The sequence below is a fragment of the Elgaria multicarinata genome, chromosome 1 (genome assembly GCF_023053635.1).
Source record: "Elgaria multicarinata webbii isolate HBS135686 ecotype San Diego chromosome 1, rElgMul1.1.pri, whole genome shotgun sequence".
In the NCBI taxonomy this organism is placed as follows: domain Eukaryota; kingdom Metazoa; phylum Chordata; class Lepidosauria; order Squamata; family Anguidae; genus Elgaria; species Elgaria multicarinata.
The window spans coordinates 181,218,581-181,236,861 of NC_086171.1; the positions used below are offsets into that span (position 1 = coordinate 181,218,581).

General features: G+C 44.5%; 1 protein-coding gene across 1 annotated transcript; it reads right to left on the reverse strand.

Annotated features, from left to right (window-relative positions):
• Positions 1 to 274: 274 nt before the first annotated feature.
• On the reverse strand, positions 275 to 17,538 carry EDEM2 (ER degradation enhancing alpha-mannosidase like protein 2). The gene is made up of 11 exons (XM_063144937.1): positions 17,358 to 17,538; positions 12,182 to 12,292; positions 11,336 to 11,375; positions 10,155 to 10,260; positions 9,305 to 9,430; positions 6,988 to 7,199; positions 5,031 to 5,172; positions 3,858 to 3,982; positions 2,889 to 3,033; positions 2,129 to 2,250; positions 275 to 1,178 (listed from the first exon to the last, which is right to left on the reverse strand). The coding sequence occupies exons 1-11, from the start codon at positions 17,462 to 17,464 to the stop codon at positions 687 to 689; spliced, it is 1,728 nt and encodes a 575-aa protein (XP_063001007.1). The 5' UTR covers positions 17,465 to 17,538; the 3' UTR covers positions 275 to 686.
• Positions 17,539 to 18,281: the final 743 nt, after the last annotated feature.

The window sequence follows — 18,281 nt, forward strand, 5'->3', positions numbered from 1 at the left end:
ACAGTTAATTGAGCATCTCCAAAAGATCTCCCCTCCCAGCACTCCGTAAACATCCATCTTGTTAACTATAGATGGTATTTTTATTGGAACAGTCTATGGCCAGCTTTCAAACTATAGCTTATTCAGCAATTCCTGTACACACGGTGCGTTACTTATACGAGTCGCATCCAGGTAATTGTGTTGCATCTAGGTACCCACAACCCGAGCATGTCAACACGTACTTTTTCATCTTTGTCCTGAAGACCTATACCCAAAGAATATGATGTTCAAAAGCTTTGCGTGCAATATTTTTTAATAAGAGACTAACAATAGTTGTTCTATGTTCCTCATCACCTGAAACCGGCATGGTTATTAATAACAGATCGACCTCACTTCTTTTCCTCACTCGCCTTGAGCATGGAAACTTTCTCAAAGAGAGAGGAGGAAGTTAAAAAACAGGCATGCAGAGGGTTGGCAGAATCAGAACTGTAGAGCAATCCAGGAGTGTCACACAATAGGTGGGCTTTTCGTTGTCAAAATACTTCTGCTTCCAAAGTGGATATACGTCAAAACAGAACTGACCCCATTTTGAAGAACTGCATCTCCTAGCAGCAAAACATTATATGCATTACCAAGGAAACGGCAACAGAAAGTGCAAATAAAATGCCGTTTATTGGATTCAACCACTCTGAAACAGAGCAAAGGAATCAAGTGTTGTCACAGAAGACTTGCCCCAGAACAGCCAGTTTTGAGGTAAAGGGTTGACTGGGGCAGCTCAGCAGTGGGACTCTCCTTTCTTCTTTCTGTTTACAGCTCTTGCAGCCTTCGGGGGAAGTGTTCACAGAATCTTTTTGCCTCCCCGATTCCTTTTTCTCTGAAGTTCTTGCAAAATTGAAATTCTTGCTTCTCTTCAGAGAATAGAACTCTCTCATTAAATCTTCTACTTCCCACTGCTCTTCCTTTTGTTTCTTGCAACAGTGCAGGGCAGCAGGGTCTATAGGATGAGCTTCAGTATTGAAGATGTATCCGCCAGCACCAAGAATGCACTCTCCGTACGGCGTCAGGACAACGTCAAAGGACGAACCATTGTTATGAATGAAATTCTCAGGGTCAAAGAGCAGATACAAATATTTCACCGTTTCAGCCAGGAAGAAGGACTCCATGCGGTTATCTAGTTTGTGATCCCTCAGGTCTTTGATCTTTAAAATAAAGGGGGTGGGGAAGTGGTTAAACTATGTAACAGAACCCAACATACTATTATTTCAGCTGCACTAAAGGCAAGAATCAGGAGATTGGTTCAGTTCTAGCATAGCAGGAATATGGATCCGCCAGCCCATGGAGATTCCATATCCAGCATGCAGAAGCCTCCTTAGGTTCCTCAAGTGGCTGGAGCTTGGAGCCCAAGCCCTGCCCTCTGGACGAATCTCCACCATTATCTCCAATGCCAGGTTGGAGATAACAGCCAGGATTCCCCTTTGTGCCACTCCCCCTAATAGGGAGGGGCACACAGGGGATTCCCCACAGTTATCACACATCTCAGACTGGAGATAACAGTGGGGATGCAGGCCATAGGAGACTTAGCCACCACTGGGAGGAGTGTCTGCTCTTCCCAGTGCTGGCGGAGTCTTTCTTCACATGCCTCTCCCCATCCCTGATGGGGAACAGCAAGAGATGCACGATGGGGACAGCAAGAGACTGAGCTGGAGCTGGGAGAAGCATTTTCTCCTAGTGTAAGCAGAATCTTCCTTCATGCACCTCTCAGACCCCTGATAGGGAGGGTGAGTGGTGTGCAAGGGAGGTGCCTAACTAGCACTGGCTGAATCCCTTTCTCAGTGCTGGAAGAGGCATGGAAAAATGGGCAGGGTGACGTCACTGGGCATGGCTACACCCACTGATGTCATCCATCCAGTGGAAGACCTGATTTTTTTGGGGGGGGGGGGTTTGCAATTCAGCCCTTGTACTGTAGAAATTAGCAGAACTGAATTGGTGTCAATGCTGTATTTGTGCCATATACGGAGAGAGACAAATTAAGCAAAATGATACATTCTGATGGCCTGACTCTTGCTGATGGCAAAGGAAGCTTGAGAGAGATAAACTGACCTATGACGAGAGGGGTGGGGAAGGAAGAAGGGCAAAAGAAACACTTAACTGTTGCAAAGCCACAGTCAACCTTGCTGACTTTTTCTAATGACTCAACAACATCTCTGCCGAGCTCCAAAAGGGTGGGGTCTCGTGTTGCTCGATACAGGTACATTGCGCTCTCTATCAGTTCTGCAAAAAAACAAACAAAGCACATTATTATTATCACCATCACCATTTCTATACCATCCAATAGACGAAGCTCTCTTGGGCAGCTCACAAAAAATTATAAGCCAGAAATACAAAATAATAAAAATGGAATATAAGATCTTTACATATAAAATGTAAAAACAATTGGACTTAGTTACTTTGTTGTTGTATGCAGATATACACAGAATAGAACTGCAAAGTCTTTCAAAATTCAGAATACAAGACAGCCCTAATAAAGGTCTCTTACAGCCTTAAGTGAGCCACAGAGCCACCAGCCTCTTTAAAGACTTGCCATCTCTTTATCGCACCACTTTGAAGTTTAGAATTCATTTGGCTGTTTAAGGCAGCTTGCCTTGGGCAACCTCAGGGAACAATATCCATTTGAGACCTATTCAACAGTCTAGCTATATGGGCTTTCCTTGCCTTGCAACATTTTCAATAGCAAGAGGTACTAGAACAACTTAAAACTGAAGTACAGCAGTTTTGTACTATGGATTCTTGAACAACCAAGGCAAACCATAAAATCAACTTGGAGATCATCCGGTAGTTTTTATTTGCTAGAGTCTTCTACATAGCAAAATGAAAGACAGTACTACAAGTATGCTCATTTCAGACTTAACCAGGTCTAAGGGGGTATCCTTCGCGCTTTTCCACAGTATAGCCCTGGGGAATATTGTAGAACTCTGGCAGACCACCAAACTGCCTCCAAACAGTGTAATAATTGAGGAACGTTCGCATTGCACTATCGATGTCTCCAATAAGGCTCTGGAAGCAGGGGGGAAAAACCAGTGAGATAATTAAGAAAGAACTGGCCATGCCAGACTTAACATCAAATTCTCTTTGCTAAGCAGAAAGTACAACTAGAAGCCACAAATATGAGTGATCTGCTAATAGCATAATCACTCATGTACTGACAGGAGGACTGGGGAATGCATAAATCAGGGGTGCAAAACCTCAGGCATGGGGCCCCAAAAGGCCCTTTCCCCATACCACCCATCGTTTAGGGATCCCCCAGCTTTTGTGAAGTGCCCCTCCCCTTCTAAAAGCTTGTCTTGTATCTTCAGGCTTAGATACTGGTAGTTAGAATTTTAAGCTAAAATAGGCTGGTATTTCTGGCACTGCCTTTGGCTCCAACCCACCCATGGAACGTCAGGAGGTCCTCAGAAATGGAGTTCAGCCTTCAGGCTGAAAGAAACCTGCCACACCTCAGCGGCAACCACTCCATTTCAGGTCTAAAAGTAATAATCTAACCCAGACACTTGGGGTTCAATACCTATTGTGTATAAGAAATCATTTAATTCTGTATACCGGAATAGCTTTGCCAGCAGGAATGGCAGCTCAAGCTTGGACAGCAAGGCAGGCCAGCATCTGCCTGCTTTTCTTGGCAAAAGATTCTAACATCCAGCTTCCCCAATGTAGGCATTTGCTCTCCTTTTCTTTAACACTTCCGATTACATATGGCATTATCCAGTATAACCCTGTTCTACTAACTATGTTGGAAGTCTGTTCAGGTACAGGTCCCAGTTTTTTACTGTATCTATGGATTTGGAAAAGCAATGGTAAGATGACTATTCTACTGCAGCCCTTACCTGTAAGCCAGGCCAGTAGGCCTCAAGAGACTGAAAAACCGGCATCGAGACGGTCCCTTTGTACATTTGGACCCAGAGGTACCAATCATCAAATTTTGTGTAGTTCTTTATAGCTTTGTTATAGTCTATAGAGAGAAGAGCAAGTCAAAAACCAGTGATAAAAATCACATAGAACTCAGAATGAAAAGCCTTTCATACTCTCTATTCACACATATTTCATGAGTTAACCCTCTAGGAAACACATAATCAGAGTATTTTATACATAAAAATATCAAAAAAATGGCAAAATGAAGGTTGTTGTTTTTTTTAAAAAAAAACACACAACACTGTTCAAGAAGGGAAAAAGACAAAGTGTTCACAAGGTACCATTAAAGCTGACGGGGCAGGTGTAAGCAAGATCAGGCCAACTTACAATAAGTGTCATTTGACTCCCTGCAGTGCTTCTATGTAAACCCAGGTCCAGATACCTTGCAAGGGGCACATGCAGCCTCACATCTGCTGCATACGCACACTGGCAAGAACACTTTAAAAGAGGGATGGGGAAATTCTTTCAGCCCAAAGGCCAAATTCAATTTCAAAGAAGCTGCATTTCAGTGGTAGGCAGCACTGAAGACAAGGGGTGGGTGGGGTTAGGGCTGAAGGTAAAAGCAGAGGAGCTGAAATACAAAAACTACCAGCGTATGATAGTTTAAAACTCTTACTACCAGAAAGTAGGCCTTAGGAAACACATTCCAGCCTTTTAGAATAGGGAAAAAACTGCACACATGCTGGGAAGCCAGCAACAGTTGGTGGTCGAGGGAACGGTGACAGGGCCATCTCGGGAAACCTAGGTCAGACTGGGACCCCAGGAGGACCAAATCAGGCCCCTGGGGCTGAGGTTCTCCACCCTTGCTTTAAAAGGCCTAGGTGACTGGCCATTGGGAGCTTAGGTGGACCAGGTGTCAAGATTTGAAGCAAATCCCCTGTCTAGTTCTAAAGCCACTGAAGGGCAAGGGATGATGATAGGTGAGTGAGGAAGAAGCTCTCACACTGGTATAGAAGACCTGTCTTTGATGCAGACCTATGAGTAGGTTTCTAGATATGTTGCATTGGCAATACGCTTAAGAAAAGTGCTTGGGTGTGAGGCTAGTGTGAGGCTTGGGTGTGAGGCTAGTAAGCACAGGGCCTTCTCACCTAGAAACATGGACATCAGCTCCTCGTCCTGTAACAGGATGGCTCCTTTCACAAGGTACTCAAAATAGGAATCTACTCCTGCGCCAATCCCAGCATCTTGAGCGATCCATTTGGCAGATACTACATCAACGTGGTTGCCCACCTGAAGAAAGGAAAAACTCACCTATAAAACCCGTGGTTTGAGATTAGCATAGTCTTGCTTTTCTATATAGTTCAGCAAAAGCAGATCCCAGTTTGCTCACTAAGTTATACCAACTTTGGAAAAAGAAACATAGAAAAATGTAACTTTAGTGCAGCCTCAAGAATCTTCACTTCTTCAGCCTCTCTTAAACTTTTAATGCGCGTCTAGCACCAACAGTGTACATTAATACCATCAAAGCCAGTGTCTTAATTAAAATAATAATAATAATAATAAGCCATTTTTGTCAACACGGGACTGGCCATATCTAATGTACCCCATTAATGATACCTTAACACAGCCTTTCGACTCCGAAAACTCAGCATGGCATGAACTGTAACTATTAAAACTGCACAGTACATGTATTCAGAATATCAGATTTCAGCAAGGTGCAAGACTTTAAAGGTGGAAGCAAGCAGCTAATTTTCAGGTTCAAGTTCTATACATGCGCATTTGCACAGGACTGTATTATAAGCCTAGAAAACAGCTGAATATACTTGGTTATTCCCCAGAGTGAATTTTACTCCCACATTCACGCCTGTTGTAGCCACTTTGCATTTTCCAGTCTTCTGGGATCTCATCAGTTTTCAATGAAAACAAACAGTGTCCACCAGAAAGAAATAACAGAACTTCTACTGTGAGAGAATTACAGACCTGATTTCTATACAGACCTGATTTCTATATCAGGGACAACACTATAAAAATACTTTTTTAAAAAACAATTGATTTGTAAGAATGCATGTAGAGGAAAGAATCAATTACTAGAAAGCAAGGCTGGTCTCCAAAGTGTGTGTGTGTGTGTGTGTGTGTGTGTGTGTGTGTGTGTGTGTGTGTACACATGCATATGTGTATGCATGCTAAATTAGACCAGCTTTCTTTCTGTGATAGAAATATCTAGTTTAGGACACAATCCTATGCATGTTTAGACAGAAATAAATCTTACATGGCTGCTGGGGAATGCTGGTAGGACTTGTTTCAGTCTAAACATACACAGGATCGCACCCTTAGTAAACCGAGGGATACAAGTGATTAAATATCTGGACTTCAGCAAGCCTTCCAAAATAATCACAAATTTCATGCATGTAAAAAAGCTTGAGATATCTAGACAACATGCTACTGTAAAATGGCTATGTCAACAATGGTTTGCCCTTTACATAGGCAAATGAAATTAGAGATTTTTGAGCAAAACAATTAATTCATCATATGTCAGCTTGTATATGATTACAGCATATGGTTCACCTGGTACTGTTATATTCATGCAGTCCTGTGATCAATGCATTTCTCTGAGGTCCATCACCTGGTAAAGGATGCTATACCTGTACATATGAGACCTTTCCTGTGGTGGCACCCCAACTTTGGAACATCTGGACTGACTGATGCGGACATTACAATCTTTTCAGCGTCAGGTCAAGACGTTCTGATTTGCCCAAAAGTTTAAAATCGATTTTATTGCCTTAAGCTGCCATTTTATGGTTTGTTTGTCTCCCAGTTGTATGTTAAGTGAAGGATGATGTTGTTTATTATATTTTACTCTTATTATTGCAGACCAACTGGCAAGCTATTAGGATGCATGGTGGTTAAACATTTTGAGCTAAATATTATGGCTTAGCATGTCCTGTGAACCATGACTATCATGTGAACCATTTCTAACCATTAGGCTACATAACCACAGTTTAAACAGGCTCACTAACTGTTTGCTGCAAAAGGGTTAGTGGCTTAATAACCATGCCTTAGACAGGCCCATAAAAGATTAAACAAAACATGAGCGTTTTCACTCACCAAGCCAATATCAGAGCGATTTTTCCAGAGGGCCTTAAGAGCTTTTCTGGCAACGTCTTCAAATACTGGATCACCTGTAAGATGACTTAATGTACCAAATTCCACTATGAATGTACCAATACCAGCAGTACAAGTAATTGGTGTCTCTCCAGGATTTACTCCATGTAGTAAATTCACTGTCCCATACGGCATTCCAGTTGGCGTCTGAAAGGCTTCAAAACGAAGGCACATAGGATCACACAACTGGGAAAATTAAGTGGACCAGAACAGTCTGACTGCTGATGTTCTCTTTTAAACAAACAAACACTTGCTCAAGGTATATTAGCTGTTCTTAAACAAAGACAGTGTGTATTCCCTGCTTTCAGAGATTTGGTACGTAAGCAAGCAATCTGTTTTCTGGCATTAAGCCTGGCATCCCGAGAATGAAACTAAAATAAGAATGTTTCTAGCCCTCATAGTTTTTTTTAGAAGATCTTGGAAGTTGCAGGATGGAGGGGTGAAGATTCAGAAATTAGAGGTCACAGTAGAGTTTACACTATTCAGGTATTGGGTGCTTTGTATAGCTATTGCTTTTCCAGAGCTATTGTTACACGTCCTGTGGATCTCATTGGCAACAAATGATTTCAATACATTCTAGTCTTGCCTTTTCCACACTTGAGGGTGTAAAGTACACAGATTCAGTGCACCTGATGCCCACAAACTACACAGAGACTGCACTGATCTCCATGTGAATCCCTGTGAGTCTACACAGCTGATAAGTTAGTGGAACAACGCCATTGGCCCAGTTCAAGCTACGGATTTCCCTAGGGATAAGATGTGCATCTTTTGTTTCACCTTGTATTGCCAGTTTAAACACCAAGGCTGCAATCCTATGCATGTTTAGACAGAAATAAATCCCACAACTCCCAGGATCCCCCAGCCAGCCAAAAGTGATCCTGGGAGTTGTAGGATTTATTTCTAGCTAAACATACATAGGATTGGGCTCTAAATCAGTAACAATCTGACACAATCTAAAGAGATGCCAAAGAAGAGAGAAAACTACTGGAGAAATTTGCCTCTTTCAAAGCATTGTGAGGTTTAGGCATGTAAATAACCCAGGCCTAGTCACCTGGGGAACACAACTCAACATAAACAGTAAAGGGTGCAATCATATGCATATTAAGACAGGAAAAAAATCCTACAACTCCCAATATCCCTCTGAGTTGCCAACTGCAGTAAAGATGTCCTTGTTACATAGCCCAACTAAACTCAATGGACTTTAGGATCATATGTTGTTCCAGCTCAAGTGTTCAATGAATATATAGTGACAGATCCATCTCATATACAGCAGAGAAAGAGCAAAGTCTTATAGATTACTCTGTAGATAGATCAGAGTATTCCATCTATCCAAAGCCCTGCTGGCAAGAGCCGGGCAGGAGGAGGATGGAGGCTTTTACGGCCTCCTGTTCCTCTGATTTTGTTGTGTTGAGCTAGACAGGCCTCTTGACCTGTCTAGCTCCCCTCCCTTCTAGTTGGTGGGGACAGGTGACAGAGAGGCTTCTGGACACTGCAGATCTATGGCTCTCCTTCTCACTCCCCCACCCCCCAGCTACCAACATGCCCTCTTCCCATCCCTCTGACCTCAGAAATAGGAGCCACCGTGGAGATTTCTGTGGCAGAGAGGGGAAGATCCACAATTGGATCTTATAGCTCTGTTCATGGTATGAAGGAGATCTGCAGCATCCTATGGCACCCCAGATGCTGTCTAGAGCCCACAGGATTGTTCCGAAAGTGCCTTTTAAACTTCCTCCAAGTAAGTATTGCATTAGCTGTGTTATTTCATCTGTAGATACCCATCAGACTTTGGATGTTTCCTACCACTCTGCCAAGCTATATTTCCTGTCTTAGTGTTCCCATTTAGAAAGGGAAAAGCAGACACTTGAATCCATGCTGATCACTTTAACCTTCATTAACGTTCTGCCCAGTATGCATCAGGAACACACACATTTCTTTTCAACACAGTGAGGTGCCCATCACCTACACCTCTTTGGCTTCCAGTGATGTGCAGGGAAATGTTTCTGTGGTTCCTGGCACATATGGCTCGTGACTCCATTCATAAAGCATCTATTCAATATATATATTTATCATAAATAACAACATTATAATTCATTTTTGAATAGTATTTAATTCATTTATTTCATTTCTGTACCACCCAATAGCTGAAGCTCTTTTGGTGTTTCACAAAAATGAAAACTATATATAAGCAATATATAGCTTATAGTATAGCATCATGGAGGGAAAGAGAGAATGAGTTCTCAGTTTCTGCAAGGATGCTCACCGGGCAAAAGTTTTCGAGCAGCATCCTCTGCCATCCTCAGGAGAGGCCCAGAGCACGGCCATCCTGCTTCCACTTCAACACCAGCCTTCTTTGACAGCAAGTGAGCAGACAAGAGGCCACCAACCACTGCAATGGGGGAGACAAAGCTTATTTAGAAGCAAAATAATGTTACCAGGGACAAAGGATGGGCACACATTGCTGGTCCCCAGATTTCCCCCCATCAAAATATGTTCAAGGGGACCACACAGACAGCGTGAAGTGTGCAGAACTTGCTTCCTTTTCAGTGGTTACAGAAGAGCCAGGCATTAAATTCAGCTTCTCCAGGGATACACTATCATTGTCGTTATCCCAGCAACAACTTTTCCCCTTGATCATTGCAAGGAATGGAATATGCAAGTCATGAAATATTCAAACTAGAGGCTTAGTAATGAATACAGAAAAGCCACAAACCAAAAAGCATCGGGAATAATTACAAGAACATAAAGATGAGCTCTGCTCATCAGACCAAAGGTCTGTCTAGCCCAGGCTGCTGTTTCTGACAGTTGCCTGCTAGACGCTTCCAGGAAGCCTACAAGTAGGACATGAAGACAACAGCCCTCTACTGTTGCTTCCCCTACTACAGGGGTGGGCAGCGTGTGCACTCTCCAGATGTTTTGGCCTACAACTCCCATGATCCTTCACCATTGGCTATGCTAGTTACCCATCCCTGCCCTAGCTGTTTTGGAGATACATTAGCTCTGAACAAGGACTGTTAAACTTATTTTCTTATTCCATGGTCATCTGCAACTCAGCCTCAATTTACGTTATGCAAAACACTTTAAAGACAAGTGACCTTTAGAATTCAGCTCACCCCTGATATTGGTTTCAAAGACAGAAGCATTTACATCAATATCAAAGTTCACGCCCTCCTGCAGCACACTGACTACTCGCTGGAACTCAGAGACATTCCCCAAAATCTGGAACAAAATGCAAGTCATTGAAATCACAGCTGCCGGTTCATGAGACAGCAAATATCTACATTCAAGGGAAGAAAAGATGGGGGGGGGGGGTTTGATCGTGGAATAGGCATTCCCTGTAAAAACCAAAATACTGCTAATGAACTCCCACCCAGTGCCCTCTTCCCTTCTTTGTTCCCTACTCTTCAATTTTCCATTCAATTGGTCTGTGCCTCAGTTTTGCCCAAAAAGGGCCACTGCTGTTTCATTTCATTTCTTATATTTGTATACTGCCCCATAGCCGAAGCTCTCTGGGTAGTCCACAAAAATTAAAAGCCATTAAAAATACATTACACATAGTGCAAAACCATGTACATAATAATATATAAACAGAACACACATAGACAACATATATCTAAAAACAATTTTTAAACAATCAACCAAAGGCTCATGGTATGCTGCCAAATGCCTAAGAAAAGAGGGCAGTTTTAATTTGGCACCAGACTGAGCTCGTCAGGGAGATCATTCCATAACTGGGGGGCCACCACCGAGAAGGTCCTCTCCCTTATTGCCACCTCCCTGAGCCTCCTTTGGAGGAGGTACAGGAGGAGGACCTTAAATGTATAGGTTGGTTCATGCTGGGAGAGGCATTCCATCAGGTATTGTGGTCCCAAGCCATATAACAGCCTATTGCTGTTTGCATACAGCCAAATGGGTTCCACAGGTGTCACTTCGGTGCCCCTCACACAGCAGCAACTTGTGCATGTACGCACCAAGCTGAGACCTCCTTAGCACATGAAATGTTGAGCCTTGCTTGACAATGCATGCACCCACATACATTTTATTCCACAAACGAAGCTCCTCATGGTACAGAACATTACAGGATATAAAACATTACATTGGATTACTCTGACGTTGCACTTAAGTTGGAAGCTTTTGGCCCTGACTGGGAATGTACACTCCTGTGCCATTAAATAGAAGGTGCTAAGAAAGATAATCCCACCTCTATCAAACCTTCAGGTTAATTTAGTGAAGAAGATAAGCAAGACACGAGAAAATTAAGAAAGAACTTTACTGAGGGATGGATGGTACTTACTAGTAAAGTATCTAGAGCATCAATCAAGGTGAGAGAAAAACTGAAAAAAGCAGATGACAAAATAAAGCAATGGCATTTAGAAAAAAAGTGGCCTCAAACACAAGAGACATTGAAAGATGCCCATTTGGACATTTAGCTAATGGTCTTCCGTCCCCCATCCCCCAAGTCAGGAAAAAATATCCACATAGTTGTGTAAATGGATTTTAGGCAAATTGAAATGGCTCATCTGAGCAAATAAGTTATCACAATGCCAAATTTTGAGAGCTCCTTACACAAGCTGAGGATTTTCCACAAGCAATATCCATGTAGGAAATCACCACACATAAAGAGGAATGTCACTATGCTACTGGTGGAGGGAAATTACAAACAAAGTACCACGAGCTCAGTATGAGCAAGAAGAAAAAGCTGCTTTGAACACCTGGACGGAAAGGCTGGGTTAAAATGACTTTAAATAACTAAACGTTATTCTAAGTCACATTAGCGCATGGTGTCAGCCACCCACGCTGCTTTTGCATTCAACAACTGAACCTATAAAACTGACAATACTAACGAAACATTGGGTGTAGACCAGCTTTTCCCAACTTGCTGCCTTCCAGATGTGTTGGACTACAATCCTCAAATTCCCCAGCTGGGGATGGTGACTGTTGTAGTCCAACACATCTAGAAGGCACCAGGTTGGGGAAAGTTAATCTAAATTCTTTCAGCTATCTGAATAAGAGACGGACACATTTTGTCTCTACCATAGCGCCCATTTCCTCTGCCAAATAGGGAAGGCCCATACAAAAGATGTCACTTTAAAATTCTACAAGCATCCCCCCAAACCCCACAATTATTCTTCCCAGTTACCTTCCCCATGTGTCCTGCCCATCACATGTCAGAGGACGCAGTTCATCATACGGGAAGGCATTTTCCAGGTAGTTATTGTAAGCATGATAAAACATGGACTTGACTCGCTCTCTAAGGGAAAAATAAAATAAAACGTCAGAAATCTTATTAAAACTGACCTATACAGAAAGTTTTAGTTTGTTTGTGAAATTCATGAAATACCAGGATAGTATTTCCTCAGGACCTCTGCAAAACACAGCCCTGGGCCCGCTGCCGATAGCATCCACCATAATCTTCTCACCCAATGCTTCTGGAAAGAAACTAGGGGCTCTTACACAACTAGCAGTCATGCTGAGACACATCCCCACCTTCCATGTCCGCAAAAGTGCCAGTGCAAATGTTAATGCCACCCATAAAAAACTTTGCCTAAAGGCCATAATGTGTGAGAAAGGTTTCTTACATGGATGCCCATGATCTCTGGGAGTGGCCCCACAACAGTGCCCTTGGCACTGATGTCGAGGAGATTTGGGGGTATTTGCCACAGCTGCAGAATTTAGGGTAGAACCCTATGCATGTTTAAGATTGGCTGAGGCATTCTGGTAGTTGTAGAACTTTTTCTGTCTAAACATACATAGGATCTTGCCCTTAGTTGATTAAATAGTTAACGTGATCAATTTAAAATTTGCACCTGACTAATCTATCAATACTTTAAAAAGAAAGATGTAAATTATTTCTAATACAAGTACTTATAAAAACTGTGAAATACAAGTGCCATCTCAGAAGAAGCATCCCCCCTTCTCTCACAGATAATAGAATGGTATCTGGTGCAATACGTATGTGCGTCATCTAAAAACAAAACATATTTTCATCAAAATGAGTATTTTGCCATCAGCCAGAAGACTAAGGGCCACTGGGAGGTTGCAACTCCGCCCATCAGAAGACCACCACAGCAAGGTTGAGACAACCTGGCTCAGCCATCAGCCAGAAAAGGAGTTAATTCAAGTAGATTGCTTCCTGCCCTTTGGCCTCTGACTCTTCGCTCCACTGCGACTGCGGGTTGCAGTTCTCTACCGCCCCCCTGGCTCATCCTCTAAATTTCTCTCTGATCTGGACTCATGGCTGTCCTTTCTCCTCTCTGACAACTCTCCTACTCTGATCTTGGGTGACTTCAATATCCATGTGGATGACCCTCACGATGCTGCAGCTCTACGATTTCGCTCCTTATCTTCCTCTTACGATCTCAAGCTCTGCTCTGAAGCACCCACACATTCCCTTGGACACTGTCTGGATCTTGTCCTCACTCGGAACTGCTCTGTCCTGGACTTTTCTATTGTTGACTTTCCTCTGTCAGATCATCATCTAGTCTCTTTCAATATTACTCACAATCCCCCTCCTTCACGTCCTGCTTCACGCCCTTGTCGTGACCTGCATTCTATCAACTATGAGGCTTTCTCTCAGTCTCTAGCCTCCTCTCTTCCTTCTGTCTTCACAGCCGTCTCCTTGGACTCAGCCGTCTCCTCCTTTAACTCCACATTGTCTTCAACTCTTGATAATCTTGCTCCATCTACAACTCGGATAATTCGCCCCGCTCAACCCCAACCGTGGCTCACCTCTTTCCTCCGCTACCTTCGCTCTTGCTCCCGGGCAGCCGAACGCCTGTGGCGTAAGACCAGGGACTTGGCGGACTTTGTCCACTACAAATTTGTTCTCTCCTCTTTCTCTTCTGCCATTTCACTGGCCAAACAGCAGCACTACTCAACGCTGATCCAGTCAAATGCTAGACACCCTCAGCGGCTCTTCAAGTCCTTCAATTCTCTCCTGAAACCTAATCCACCATCTCTCCCCGCCTCTCTGTCTGCCAATGACTTTGCCTCTTTCTTCAATGCTAAAATCCAAACTATTCGCTCCGATCTGACCAGCTCTGCTCCGCTCCCAGCTCCTGTGCCTCACCTGTCAGTTCCTCCTGCAACTCTCTCGGCGTTCCCCTCAGTCTCAGCTGATGAACTGTCTAAAATACTGCGCTCGTCGAAGCCTTCCACTTGTTCCCGTGATCCAATTCCCTCTCGCGTCTTTATTAATCTTATCCCCGCTATCCTCCCGTCCTTGCCTCACATCATTAATTCTTCTCTGTCCTCTGGCTCATTTCCCTCTGCTTTTAAACATGCTACTGTCTCTCCCATTCTCAAAAAACCCACTCTTGATCGACTTTCTCTGTCTAACTACCGACCTGTCTCTCTGTTGCCCCTTGTCTCAAAGATTCTGGAACGTGTGGTCTACTCTCGCTGTCTTGACTTTCTCTCTAGTAACTCTGCTCTAGATCCCTTTCAATCTGGATTCCGTCCTTTGCATTCCACTGAAACAGCCCTTACCAAGATCACCAATGATCTTCTCACTGCCAAGTCTAAGGGCCATTATTCCGTCCTTATTCTCCTTGATCTAACTGCAGCCTTTGACACGGTTGATCACGATCTTCTCTTAGATTCCCTCCATGACCTTGGACTCTGTGGCTCTGTCTATAACTGGTTCGCCTCCTATCTAGAGGGTCGCTCTTTCAGCGTGTCGGCTAACGGCAGCTCGTCCTCCTCCTTTCTCCTTTCAGTAGGGGTTCCGCAAGGCTCGGTGCTTGGCCCGCTGCTGTTTTCTCTATACATGCTGCCCTTGGGTAAACTTATTCAATCTCATGGCCTCCAATATCACCTGTATGCCGATGACACACAACTATACCTCTCATCTCCGGAACTTTCTCCTGATGTCCACGATCGTATCTCAGCATGTCTTTCAGATATCTCAGCCTGGCTGCTTCATCGCCGTTTGAAACTCAATATGGCAAAAACTGAACTGCTTGTTTTTCCTCCTAAACCTTCTCCTCATCTCTCATTCTCTCTTACTGTCAACGATGTCACGCTTACTCCGGTCAAGGAAACTCGTAGCCTTGGCTTTATATTTGATTCCTCGCTCTCCTTTATCCCTCATATCGAGGCAGTAGCTAAATCTTGTCGTTTCTTCCTGTATAATATTGCCAGGATTCGACCATTTTTGTCTGTCTCTTCTGCCAAGACTCTCGTTCACGCACTGGTTATCTCTCGGTTGGACTACTGCAACCTCCTCCTCTCTGGCCTCCCCTCATCTCACATCAGTCCGCTGGTCTCTGTCCACCACTCTGCTGCTAAGATCATCTTCCTGGCCCGCCGCTCTGACCATGTCACTCCGCTTCTGAAATCTCTTCATTGGCTCCCAATTCACTCCAGAATCCAATATAAACTTCTCCTGTTGACCTTCAAAGCTTTTCACGGTCTAGCTCCTGCCTATCTCTCCTCTCTCATCTCACACTATTGCCCCGCTCGTGCTCTTCGCTCCTCTGATGCCATGCTTCTTGCCTGCCCAAGGGTCTCTACTTCCCTTGCTCGGCTTCGTCCATTTTCCTCTGCTGCCCCTCATGCCTGGAATGCTCTTCCAGAACACCTGAGAACTACCAACTCAATCACAGCTTTTAAAACACAGCTAAAAACTTTTCTTTTCCCTATAGCTTTTAAACTTTGAGTTTGTTCTGACTCTATACTGTTAGCTTCACCCTTCCCGGTGCCTGTTTACACTTCCCTGTGCCTGTTTGCATTCTCCTTCCCTTCTTATTGTTTACTACAACTTTATTAGATTGTAAGCCTATGCGGCAGGGTCTTGCTATTTACTGTGTTATCTGTACAGCACCATGTACATCGATGGTGCTATATAAATAAATAATAATAATAATAATAATAAGAAGCCTTCCCTAACCTGGTGCCCCCAGATGCTTTGGACCTCAACTCCCATTAACCCCTTCACACCTTGCATAGCTCCTTTAGAGTTCTGATTCTAACTGAAACACAGAATGGATACACCACCCCACTGACAGCTGAGCCACCAGCCTCCACTGACCTGCACCATCATCTAATAAGAATCAATTTACCCACCACTCTCCATTCCATTGCTTAAAAACACATTTTATTCTCAATACTAAGTCGATAACAAAACCTTGTAAATTTGCCCACAAATATAGCTTCAAATAAGCAGTTAAGAGCATAAGAACATAAGAAGAGCCATGCTGGATCAGACCAAAGGTCCATTTAGTCCAACACTCTGTTCACAAAGCGGTCAAACCAGCTGTCGGCCAGGAACCCACAAGCAGGACACAGGTGCAACAGCACCCTCTCACCCATGTTCCCCAGCAACTGGTGTATATAGACTTACTGCCTCTGACACTGGAGGTAGCACATACCCATCAGGACTAGTAGTCACTGGCAGCTTTCTCATCCAGGAATTTATCCAACCCCCTTTTAAAGCTATTGAAATTGGTGGCCATCACTACATCTTGTGGTAGCGAATTCCATAATTTAACTATGCATGATGTGAAGAACTACTTCCTTTTATCTGTCCTGAATCTCCCGCCAATCTCCTTCATGGTTTGACTCTAGGTTCTAGTATTATGAGAGAGGGAGAAAAATGTCTCCCTGTCCACATTCTCTACACAATGCATAATTTTGTACACCTCCATTATGTCTCCCCTTACCCTCCTTTTCTCCAAGCTAAACAATCCCAGCTCATAGGGGAGATGCTTCAGCCCCTTGATAATTTTAGTTGCAGTTTTCTGCACTCCCCCCCCCCACACCTCTACAATATTTTTACAGGTGTGGTGACCAGAACTGTACATAGTATTCTAAGTGTGGTCCACCATAGCTTTGTATAAAGGCAGTATGATATTGGCAGTTTTATTCTCAATACCAGTTGACAGATCTCTTCCCCCTCTCCAACATTTCCCTGTAGGACAGGGATAAGGAACAACACGTGGCCCACCAGATGCTGTTGGAGTGCAACTGCCATCATCCCTCCCCACAGGTCATGCTGATGGGATCTGCAATCCAACACTATCTAGAGGACTCTTCATCCCCGGCCTTGCTCTAGGAGAGAGGATGCCACTTCATGACAGGAAAAAGTTCAACAGGTCAAGATTATCCACACAGACGCAGAAAATCTGCCTGCCTACCCTTAAAGATGCAGGGTGAGAAAGCTCCACCTGTTGAAATTCTGCCTGTTTTGAAGGCAAAGGAGCCCAGCTGAGGGATGCGGCACGCAGATGGCTGTGGAAGAGCCTCGCACCTTTTCCTGAGAGATCGGGATCAGGGCTTGGCTGAGTTCCCACCGCCAAGACCCTGGACCGGCTCACCTATAGTGGGCGACGTCGACCTCCTTCCCGGTGGCAGGAGAGAGCTGCCCCTGCAAGTGCAGCGCCCACAGCCAGAACCAGCCCAGCAGGTGGAGTGAGCGCAGCATCGGGAAGGCGCGCACAGCCACTGCACCCCAGCACCCGAGCTCTCGGCGCTTCCGCAGCCATCCAGCAGCCCAGACCCTCGTTTCCGGGTTCCGCCCCCTAAAGTAGCTCCTCCCTCCTCTCCCCTCCGCGCGCCAATCAGGGCCGCGGGCTCTGTCTATGCCGGCGGTAGCGATGACGCGAGACGAAAGAGTTGGCGTGGCTCGTGCTCTCCAACGCGCCTGCGCAAAGCGGCCACAGGCTCGGCTTCTCTGTCTTGGCTTGCCGCAGCAGCGAAAGGGCGGCGAGATTTGGCCACTTGAGGGCGCTGTGTCGGGCCGGGAAATTGATGTGAAACCAGCAGGCTGCGGTTAAGAACAAACATCCTTGTAAGGGCGGACTAACGTCTGTGCAGCCCAGCATCCTGCTTCCAGTAGCGGCTGGGCAGATGCCTCTGAGTAGCCCCAAACCGAAGCATGATTATCCTCCTTAGCGTGGTAAATGCGTCTGATAAAGTAGATGGTAGTCCACGAAAGCTTATGCAATAATGTATTTGATAGACTTTAAGGGTCTTCGTCGTTTTTGCTGCAAATCTGAATATTTCTGGCTGTTGTTATTAGTATCATCTGTGTTCATTTATTTATTTAAAACATTTATGTTTGTTGTTTATTTGTTCAGTCGCTTCCGACTCTTCGCAACTTCATGGACCAGCCCACGCCAGAGCTTTCTGTCGGCCGTTGCCACCCCCAGCTCCCCCAAGGTCAAGTCTGTCACCTCCAGAATATCCTCCATCCATCTTGCCATTGGTCGGCCCCTCTTCCTTTTGCCTTCCACTTTCCC

Excerpts from the sequence above, each read along its gene's own strand:
- EDEM2 (XM_063144937.1), bottom strand. The coding sequence starts at position 17,464 with ATGCTGCGCTCACTCCACCTGCTGGGCTGGTTCTGGCTGTGGGCGCTG. Across the intron at positions 3,983-5,030 it reads GCTGATGTCCATGTTTCTAG|ACTATAACAAAGCTATAAAG; the intron begins GTGAGAAGGCCC and ends TTCTCTCTATAG. Across the intron at positions 2,251-2,888 it reads AGGATACCCCCTTAGACCTG|AACTGATAGAGAGCGCAATG; the intron begins GTTAAGTCTGAA and ends GTTTTTTTGCAG.